At 46.4% G+C, this 10730-nt stretch overlaps 1 protein-coding gene across 9 annotated transcripts in view; it reads left to right on the top strand.

Annotated features, from left to right (window-relative positions):
* Nucleotides 1–8332: 8332 nt before the first annotated feature.
* Nucleotides 8333–10730, top strand: part of SRRM1 (serine and arginine repetitive matrix 1) — a 30379-nt gene continuing 27981 nt past the window's right edge. For all 9 annotated transcript variants that reach the window (XM_046661036.1, XM_046661043.1, XM_046661038.1 and 6 more), the window contains exon 1: nucleotides 8333–8460. In XM_046661036.1, coding sequence (XP_046516992.1) covers nucleotides 8440–8460 — 21 coding nt within the window. In that variant the 5' untranslated portion in view covers nucleotides 8333–8439. The remainder of the gene's footprint in view (nucleotides 8461–10730) is intronic.

The following is a 10730-nucleotide window of genomic DNA, read 5'->3' as shown; positions in this document are numbered from 1 at the left end:
AAAAAGAAGTATGATTGCTCCTTTGTTTCTCTAAAACTCCTCCTGCCAAGCCCCTTAGCTTCATAAAACCGCCTGCTTTCTTCTGCTTTCTTCTCTTGTTAAGGCGCATTTGAGAGAACCTATCCTCCTGCCTGCTTCTTTTGGCCAGTTTGAATAAACCTTTCTCCATCTCCAAGCACATGTCTCAGTGATTGGCTTACTGTGCATGTCAGGCACAAGAACTTGAGATTAAGAAGTTCGGTATCAGGTTTCTTCCAAAGCCTCTTTCCTTGGCTTGTAGACGGCCATCTTCTCCCTGAGTCTTCACGCAGTCTTCCCTCTGTGTTTGTTTGCATCCTAATATCCGCCTTTTATAAGGACACAACCATATTGGTGTCCCTAATATTGGATTAGGGCCCACCTAATGACCTCATTTTAATTTAATTACCCCTTTAAAGACCCTAGTCCCAAATACAGTCACATCATAAGGCACTGGGGGTAGAACTTCAACATATGAATTTGGGAGGGGGACACAATTCAGCCCATTACAACCTTCTAGGTATTATTATGAGGATTGAATTATCTAATGTGTTTAAAGCATTAACATATAGCCTGACATAACATATGCCCTCCAAAGGTAAATGCTATTATTATGAGGACCCACATAAAAGAAAGATACTCTCATCTAAACACAAGAGAACACAGACAGGAGAAGGGAATTCTCCCAATAATGGCTCCTCATTCCCCACCTGATGGGCATTACTCTTGCTCTTTCAGCCCTTATCTTAGAAACATGCCAACACAACACCTGAATACAAAATCTCTGGGGGACTTTCTATGGGATGGAAAGCAAAGCAGGCAGTTACATTTTTCTTTCATGCCTGTTGCTGCCTGAGGACTGTCTTAAACTTCCTTTGTAACCCTTACTATATCTAAGAGCACTATGCTGAGCACATAGTAAGGGCTCAGTAAAAAACAACCCATCGAACCACATGTCCTTGCGAGAGTTTACGGTAGTCCCCCTCATCCACGGTTTCACTTTCCATGGTTGCTGTTACCTGTGGTTACCTGTGGTCCGAAAATATTAAACGGAAAATGCCAGAAATAAACAATTCATAAGTTACCAGTTGTACGTTGTTCTGAATAGCGTGATGAAATCTCACACAGTCTGGCTCCTTCCTGGGAGGTGAATCACCCCTTTGTCCAGCATATCTACCCACCCATTAGTCACTTAGTAGCCATCTGGGTTATCAGGTTGACTGTCATCATATCCCAGTGCTTGTGTTCAAGTAACCCTTATTTTATTCCAGCATGGCCCCAAAGCACAAGAGGAGTGATGCTGGCAATTTGGATGTGCCAAAGAAAAGCCATAAAGTGCTTCCTTTAAGTGAAAAGGTGAAAGTTCTCAACTTAATAAGAAAAGAAAAAAAATTGTATGCTGAGATTGCTAAGATCTACTGTAACATTTATTACAGTATATTGTTATAATTGTTCTATTTTTAGTTGTTAATCTCTTACTGTGCTTAATTTATAAATTAAACTTTATCATAGATATTATGTATAGGACAAAACATAGTATATATGTATAGGATTCGGTGCTATCCATGGTTCCAGGCATCCACTGGGGGTCTTGGAATTATCCCTTGCTGTTAAGTGGTAAGTGGGGACAACTCTACGTATTTCTAGTAACAAGTCCTAGCCAATCGAAGACGTATGTTATCGTGAGAGGGAAGAGCGCCATCTAGTGACTCTTGTTATTAGACTACGAAAGTGTGAGATTCAGAGAATCCCAGATTGCTACTTCTATGTCTTATATATTTGATATTCATATATGCCAAAAGCAACTACAAATCTGACAGTTTGATGTGTTAATGATAAATTCAACTGAGCTTTTATTTTCCTTTATTGCCAAGAGATTTCTGTCCTTCATATAGTTAACCTCATAGTGAATCTGATTATGTATAGTATGGGAAAGCAGTAAATAAAAGTGCCATACAATTATCATTGAGAATGGAATAAATATGGAGAAGGCCATGAGGAATTCAGGAATCGTAAAGCATCTAGTATAAAAAATGTGAAGTATAGTGACTATAGGAACAACACTCTAGTGCTGAGAAACTATTATTCCTGTACTATAATGCAAGACTTAATTTGACCACTAAAAGTTCTAATAATAAGACTTGTTATATACATACTTGTTAAAATTTCATACTTTATTGATAAAAGTTTATTCTTTTTTTTTGAGGAAGATTAGCCCTGAGCTAACTACTGCCAATCCTCTTCTTTTTGCTGAGGAAGACTGGCCCTGAGCTAACATCCATGCCCATCTTCCTCTACTTTATATGTGGGACGCCTACCACAGCATGGCTTTTTTTGCTAAGCGGTGCCATGTCCACACCCGGGATCCAAATGGGCGAACCCTGGGCCGAGAAGTGGAACATGAGAACTTAACTGTGCACCGCCGGGCTGGCCCCTAAAAGTTTATTCTTATTTCCCAAAAGCTTATCCTATGATAGAAATCTTCAGCTTTGGCAGAATGCTGTTTTTGACACTCAACTCTTGTGCGTTTGGCCAAAATGTATATTTCTTGCACATCTACTGAGGATAAAGAGAGGAGAGAGACAGTTCTCATCTTCAAAGTGTTTCTTGTGGGGGACAGGAGTAGAGATGGGTACACATATACACTCATATATGTAATCAATATATTTAATTATTCTACATATATAATTATAATATAGTGGAAAATATGCTAGGAGAGCATAGATGGAATATGGGAATCCTGTTTGGGGAGATCTGGGCCCAGGTTTTAGGGGGCTCAGAAACTCTCTAAAAGACAATCAGATGGTAAGCACTAAGTTCCACTAACCAAAAAACGTTTCCTGGAAGAAGTCACATCTAAACTAAATCCCAAAGGAAGAATCAGAACTGGCCAACTAAAGAGGTAAAGGTAGACAGGCAAGGGGAGGAGGGCACAGCAAGGCTGGAAGGGAGGGGACAGTGATTTCAGCCCAAGGGGACAGACATATGCACAGGTCCCAAGGGGAGAGGAAGAACAGAGTCCCTTCTAAATGTGGAAGTATACAAGCTCCCGAACTTACATAGTTTCAGTTTATAAATACTGTGGTAGCCAGCCTCAAAGGGGGCCCCCAATGATCCTTACCTGTTAGTATTCACATCCCTAGATAGTCCTGTCCAACACTGACTAGGGTAACCTGTGTCACCAACAGGATAGTGTGTATGACTTCTGAGGTTAGGTCATAAAAGACATTGTGGCTTCTGTCTTGTTCTCTTTTGGATCATTTTCTCTGGGGGAAGCCAGCTGCCATGTCATGATGACATCCAAGCAACCCTATGGAGAGGTCAACCTGGCAAGGAACTGAGGCCTCTTGCCAATAACCATGTGAATCAGTTTTCCTGAAAACAGATCTTCCAGTCCCAGTTGACTGTAGTCCAGGCCAATATCTTGACTATATCCTCTTGAGAGACCTTGAGCCAGAATCACCCAAATAAGCCACTCCAGATTCCTGATGCACAGAAATGGTGTGAGATAGCAAATGTTTGTTGTCTTAAGTTGTTAAATTTTGGGAGTCATTTGTTATTCAGCAATAGATGAACACTCGCTGATGTTCTCAAAGACACCTTCCAGAGCAAAATGCACCAGCTTTTATCCATCAGTCATTTCATCTCAGCTATAGGATTATTTTAGTCCATAGCTTGCTTGGTAAATTTGTACTTAGTTTTTCAGGCACCATTATATTTGTTATGGTGATCTGTGATCAGTGATCTTTGATGTTACTATTGTAATTGTTTGGGGCACAATGAACTGTGCCCATATCAGATGAACTTAATCAATAAATGTTGCGTGTGTTCTGACTGCTCCACCGACCAGCCATTCCCCATCTCTCTCCCTCTCCTCAGGCACCCCCCCATTCCCTGAGACACAACAATATCTAAAGTAGGCCAATTCATAACCCTACAATGGCCTCTAAGTGTTCAAGTGAAAGGAAGAGCCACACGTCTCTCACTTTAAATCAAAAGCTAGAAATGATTAAATTTAATGAGGAAGGCATGTCGAAAGCTGAGATACACCAAAAGCTAGGCCTCTTGAGCCAGTTAGCCAACTTGTGAACGCAAAGGGAAAGTTCTTGAAGGAAATTACTCTAGTGAACACACAAATGATAAGAAAGCAAAACAGCTATAATGTTGCTATGGAGAAAGTTCGTGGTCTGGATAGATAACACCAGCCACAGCATTCCCCTAAGCCAAAGACTAATCCAGAGCAAGGGCCTGTCTTCAATTCTATGAAGGTTGAGAGAGGTAAGGAAGTTGCAGAAGAAAAGTTTGAAGTGAGTCGAAGTTGGCTCATGAGGTTTAAGGAAAGAAGCCATCTCCATAACCTAAAAGTGCAAGGGGAAGCAGCAAGTGCTGATGCAGAAGCTGCAGCAAGTTCTCCAAAAGGTCTAGCTCAGATAATTCATGAGGGCAGCTACACTAAACAGATTTTCAATGTAGAAGAAGATGCTATCTAGGAGTTTCATAGGTAGAGAGGAGAAGTCAACGTCTGGCTCCAAATCTTCAAAGGACAGGCTGACTCTCTTGTTAGGGGCTCACACAGCTGGTGACCTTAATTTGAAGGCAATGTTCACTTACCATTCAGAAAATCCCAAGGCCCTTAAGAATTGGGCTAAATCTACTCTGCCTGTGCTCTATAAGCGGAACAAGGAAGCCTGGGTGATGGCTCATCTGTTTACAACACGGTTTACTGAATATTTTAACCCCACTGTTGAAACCTACTGCTCAGAAAAAAAAATTCCTTTCAAAATATGACTGCTCATTGACAAGGCACTGGTCACCCAAGAACTCTGATGGAGCTGTACTATGAGATTAATGCTGTTTTCAGGCCTGTCAACCCAACATCCATTCTGCAGCCCATGGATCAAGGAGTAATCTCAATTTTCAAGTCTTATTATTTAAGATACCCATTTCATAAGGCTTTAGCTGCCATAGACAGTGATTTCTCTGATGAATCTGGGCAAAGTAAATTGAAAAACCCTCTGGAAAGGATTCACCATTCTAGATGCCATTAAGAACATTCATGATTCATGGGAAGAAGTTGAAAAAAATATCAGCATTAACAGGGGTTTGGAAGAAGTTGATTCCAACCCTCATGGATGACTCTGAGGGCTTCAAGACTTCAGTGGAGGAAGTAACTGAAGATGTGGTGGAAATAGCAAGAGAACTAGAATTCTAAGTGGAGCCTGAAGATGTGAAGATGTGACTGCAATCTCACAATAAAACTTTAATGGGTGAGGAGTTACTTCTCATGGATGAGCAAAGAGTGGTTCCATGAGATGGGATCTACTCGTGGTGAAGATGCTGTGAAGATTGTTGAAATGACAACAAAGGATTTAGATTATTACATAAACTTAATTGATAAAGCAGTGGCAGGGTTTGAGAGGATTGAGACTAATTTCGTAAGAAGTTCTAGGGGCCAGCCGGGTGGCACAGCAGTTACATTCCCACATTCCACTTTGGTGGCCCGGGGTTCGCTGGTTTGGATCCCAGGTACAGACCTACGCACTGCTTGGCAAGCCATGATGTGGTAGGCATCCCACATATAGAGGAAGATGGGCATGGATGTTAGCTTAGGGCCAATCTTCCTCAGCAAAAAAGAGGATTGGCGGCAGATGTTCGCTCAGGGCTAATCTGCCTCAAAGGAAAAAGTTGGACTGTGGGTAAAATGCTATCAAACAGCATTGCATGTTACAGAGAAATTGTTCGTGAAAGGAAGAGTCAACCGATGTGGCAAACTTCATTGTTGTCTTATTTTAAGAAATTGCCACAGCGACCCAAACCTTCAGCAACCACCACCCTGATTGGTCAGCAGCCATCCACATTGAGGCAAGACTCTCCACCAGCAAAAAGATTACGACTGGATGGAGGCTCAGGACATCCAAGTGAATGTCAGGGGAAGTTGAAAATATAGGTCTGGGGCAAACCTGTGATTGAGATATATAGGTTTGGGAGATGAAAACATATTGAAACCAAGAAAGAACAGATAGGCCACCGTTGCCAAGGTAAAATAGAAAAGGGTCGATGACAGAACCTCAAGGAAAAACCAGCATTTACAGAATTGGCAGCAAAAGGTTGGAGACAGTGAAGGAAGGATAAAATGGAACGACTGATGGTGAGATGTGGGGTACTGTGATTTCATAGTTCCATCTGGTTAAGCGGCTTGTTCTGTAGAAGCCAGCCACTTCCCCAACTTTGACTATCTGACAAAGCTTTCATTCAGCAAACTTTATTGAGCCTATACTACGGGCGAGACACTGTTCTAGGTGCTAGGGACACATCAGTAAACAAAACAGACAAAAAGCCCTGACTTTAGGGAGCTTACATTCTAGTGTGGGGAACAGACAAAACACAAATGGTAAAAATAAACAGGGGCCAGCCCAGTGGCGCAGCAATTAAGTTCACACATTCCACTTTGGCGGCTCAGGGTTCGCTGGTTTGGATCCCAGGTGCAGATATGGCACCACCTGACAAGCCATGCTGTGGCAGGCATCTCACATATAAAGTAGAGGACGATGGACACAGATGATAGCTCAGGGCCAGTCTTTGTCAGCAAAAAAGAGGAGGATTGGCGGCAGATGTTATAGCTCAGGGCTAATCTTCCTCAAAAAAAAAAAAAAGATAAATATTAGGTGATAAATGCTAGGGAAAAAAGAGAGTAGATCAAGAACCACCTGGGTACACAAAGAGTGTGTGAGCAACTTCCAACGGGGCAGTCAGGGTAGGCCTCACTGAGTAGGTGACATTTGAGTGAAAACTTGAAATCTGCCAAGTATCTATCTAGGGGGCCAGTACTCCAGGCAGAAGTTAGGACCAGCACAGAAGACTTGAATCAAGAGCAAGCTTAGAAGTTTAAGCACTGAGCAGTGTTAGGGTACTAGCAGATGAGATCAAAGAAGAAATGTGGGGGCATCTGGTGGGATTTTGGCCTTTGCTCTGAGAACAAGAAGGGGCTCTCAGAAGGTTGTGAGCTTAAGAGCGGTGTCTCAGGTTTTCTAATAGCATCACTCTGCTGCATTTAGGATAGATGCTGAGCGGCAAGAGTAGAAGCAGGGAGACCAGGAAAGAGGCCAGGGCAGAAGTCAGGAGAAGACACGATGGTGCCTTGAACCAGGATTTAGCAGAGCGGGTTTCTTGATGATTTGGAAGTAAGAGAAAGTAAAAGAAAGAGGATTCAAGAATAACACCAAGGCTTGGGTCCTAAGCAAAAGGGAAGATATTGCCATGGACTGAGGCAGGGAAGACTTCGGGAGGCGCAGGTCGGATTTGGAGGTGGGATGGGCGTAGGGAGAGAGGGGAGGAAGCAGAAGTTCAGGTTCTGGTCACGTTAAGTTTGTTAAGTTTTCAGGAGTTTGAAGTCGGGGAGAGAAGTCTGAGCTGAAGAGATACGCGAGTCGTCAGCAGAGTCTGCATTTAGAGACACGAGAGAAAAACAGTTTCAGGTGTGGTGAGGGCCCTGAAGAAAGAGCAGGAGAGGGCGACAAGGGTCTGCGTGGGCGGGCACTTTACAAAAGATGGCCACGGCCACACGCCGCCTCCGAGGAAGCAGGCTCGGGGGAGACTCGGTGGGACGTCCCCCGTGCAGGAGGCCTCGCGGCCGGGGCAGGGCGCCCAGGGGTCCGAGGCCCCGCCGCGGGGCCCGCTGCTTCTGCCGGAGCCCTGCCGGGCCGCGGCCTCTCCCCGGCTTCCTGCCCGTTAGCGCGGCTGCCGGGCAGCGGAAACCGAAACTCCTCTCACGGACATTTGCAGCCTCTTCCCAACACCCTTGCGCTGCGTGGAGATGGGGGCACTGGGCCAGAAGGCACATTTCATTCAAAGAGCACAACTCGACCACGTTAGAGCCGATCTAATAACCGGTAAACTCGTAACACCAACACAATCACAATTTCTGGAACGACAGGGAAGGCCGCAGACTTCTCTCCTGCGCGCGAGCCCCCTCCGAAGCAGCGCTCTGAGTAAACAGCCTTTCTCTTCCATCGCTCCATGGCGCCCCCAGGGCGGGAGGCCTCCTCCGCTACGGGTCGGAGGATGGCTCAAGTCAGGCCGCGCGAACAAGGCCGGGCCAGCGCCACAAAAGGATTCGCAGGGCGGAGCGACCCGACGGCTCTCTCTCTCTCTTGCTCCCATTGGCTGCGATCGCGAGGCTCTCCTCCCTGACTGGCTACTGGGAAGCCTCGGAGCCCGGCAGCAGCCCGCCCCCTGGACGCGCGTGCGCAGGCGTGGCGGGCGCTCACCTCACTGAGCAGGCGCGGCCTCGTGTCGGCTGGGGGGCGGGCGGAGCGGCGCGCGCTGCGTCGCGGCGCTCGGCTTTCCCGGCCGGTCCCGCCCTCCGTCGCGGCGGCGCGGTGCACCCTGGGATAGGGAGCGATCTCCGAGCGAGGCAGCAAGATGGACGCGGGATTCTTCCGCGTAAGTAGAAGCGCGGGGATCGGGGGTGAGGCGAGGGACCAATGGTGAGACCTGGCAGGAGGCCCAGACTCGGGACGGGGTGGCCTTCGAGGGGAGGCTTCGAAGATCCTGAGGATCCCCGGCGCCAGGGGACGCTGCCCCTGCCCTGCGGTGGAGGCCGGTGCGCCCCTGCGCAGTCTCCTCCTCCGGGATCGTCCCCCCTACGCGGCGGCGACGGTCGCCGGAAAATGGCGGCGGGAATGGGCCGTAGCGGTCTTCGCCGCCCGCCGGCCTGGCGGGGCCTGCGAGCCGAGCCGCGCGCGCCGCCGGGTCCCGGGCCTAGCGGAGCCGCGAGGAGGAAGTCCTGGGGGGAGGCCCCGGGCTGCCCGGAGGGGACCGGCGGCGGGAGGGCATGAGACCACCGCTCGGGGGTGCCGCCCCGGGGGAGCGTGTTAGAGCACAGGAAGCCCCGTCGGGCGGCCTTCTTGAGAAGGCGGGCGCAGACCCCCCGCCACCCCCCCCCCGGGCCCGGGCCCTTCGCGGGGGCGCCAGGTCAGAGTTCGCGGGAGCTCCCGCCCAATTTAATACCCTCCGGGAGGGGAACTCAGCTAATGCGTAGCCCGGACGTTTGAATCGGAGATTCTCTGAGAGCAGAGGGTGCAACAAAAGTGCGCGCGTGTGCAGGCGGGGCACGGGGTGGGTCGACTCCGCTCCTTCCCGCTCCCTCCCCCCCCCTTTTTTTTTTTTTTTTAAATCTTTTGAGGTCTGCCGGAGAAAAGGTGCCTCTTGGCCAGGTCGTGCCGGGGCTGCGCGGCCGTCACCTGCAGGCGGGGAAGTTGCCTCGCCGTGCCGAGTTGGTCCTCAGGGCCCGGACTTTATCAGGCTCGTGCTGGAGCCTGTTTGTCCCGTATTCCCGTCTTCTAGGAAGTGAGCACCTGGTCGAGCTCTAGAGGGGTGCGAAGTGGCACGCGCAGAACTAGACTTTGCAAATTCTTTTAAAGCAAAACGGGCCATGTAGAGACCAGTTGGTCCAAGTCAAAATCAATCCCTTATGTAATGTGGGTTGGCTCTTTCCGCTCCCCGGAGTATATAATATGCACTTTGTACGTGTATTTTTAAAGGAAAAGTTGTAAGAGGTGAAGACCGGGACTTAAGATGTCTCTTGACACTCCAAAGCTGGCTTTGAAATTCGTCTTTAATTGGCTTTAAATGTACCAACTAGTTGTTCATCGAAAGTTGCAGTGTTATTCCAAGCATTTGAGTTAAAACAACCTGTTATTTGAAGGTTCTTAGGTTATACAAACAGTACTATCGTTATGTGTGTAACAATAGTTTGAATTGAGAGGGCTCCTCAAATTATCACACTGCTGATAAACAACTGCGTTTTGTAATTTCCATCAAAGTATTTTGTAGTAAATACTCAATATTTCCTGTGGTCCAGATATAATGATTTGAAACAAAAGCCTACGATTTTTTTAATTTCCCGTGGAATAGACTTCCAATAGAACAAGAGCAAAGTGGTTCATAAATATAAAAATGAAGTTTGCTTTTGGTGTTGGTAAAAATCTGGAAGAAAAGGGTTCAGTTTTTTATTTACTGCCTACAATTCCATAGAGGAATTTACTGGGTGTAAGCTTTGAGGTAAAAGATTTTAGGGCACTTATCTTTTTAGTACGCAGCCAACCAGATAGTAAACTAACTTTTTCAGTTAAGATAGAAATGATAGCTTTGATTTCCTGAAATCTGCCACATGCTAGCTGCTTTATAAATATCATTTTTGATATACATACTCCAGCCAGTAACGAAACATCCTCAGACAGGTTAAGTAACTTGCTTTGAGGTCACATGGCTTAAGTAGTGGCAGAGTTGAGATTCTTATCCAGGTCCTTTACCTTCCCAAACAAAATTTTCTTGATCTCCTTCCAAGGGACACTGGCCAACTCAGTGACCCAATCAGTAGATTTTATATCACACAGCTAGTTATTTCCGGGTTTAATTGGGCCAGTAGGAATAACAAAATGTAGACTAATTAGTGATCACTTGATGGTCTGTGTAGTACTTGTAAGTTCTTATTTTTCCAAATTCTTTGCTGAAATTGAATTTATTAAGGTAAACCTGCGTTCCAAGTTTTGAAAGTTGTGGGGAACTAAACACAACACAGGCCTAGGGTGTTTCTTCCTTTTTCCCCTCTTTATATACATTGCCACAATAATTTTGCAAGCAAGCTACTGGCTTTCAGAAGAGGATGAAACTTAATGGTCTTGTTTGAAGGTATATGTTAAGCATAGTAA

Source organism: Equus quagga, chromosome 5, assembly GCF_021613505.1.
Source record: "Equus quagga isolate Etosha38 chromosome 5, UCLA_HA_Equagga_1.0, whole genome shotgun sequence".
Lineage (NCBI taxonomy): Eukaryota > Metazoa > Chordata > Mammalia > Perissodactyla > Equidae > Equus > Equus quagga.
Note: the sequence above shows the minus strand (reverse complement) of the source record. Positions and strands in the feature narration are given on the sequence as shown.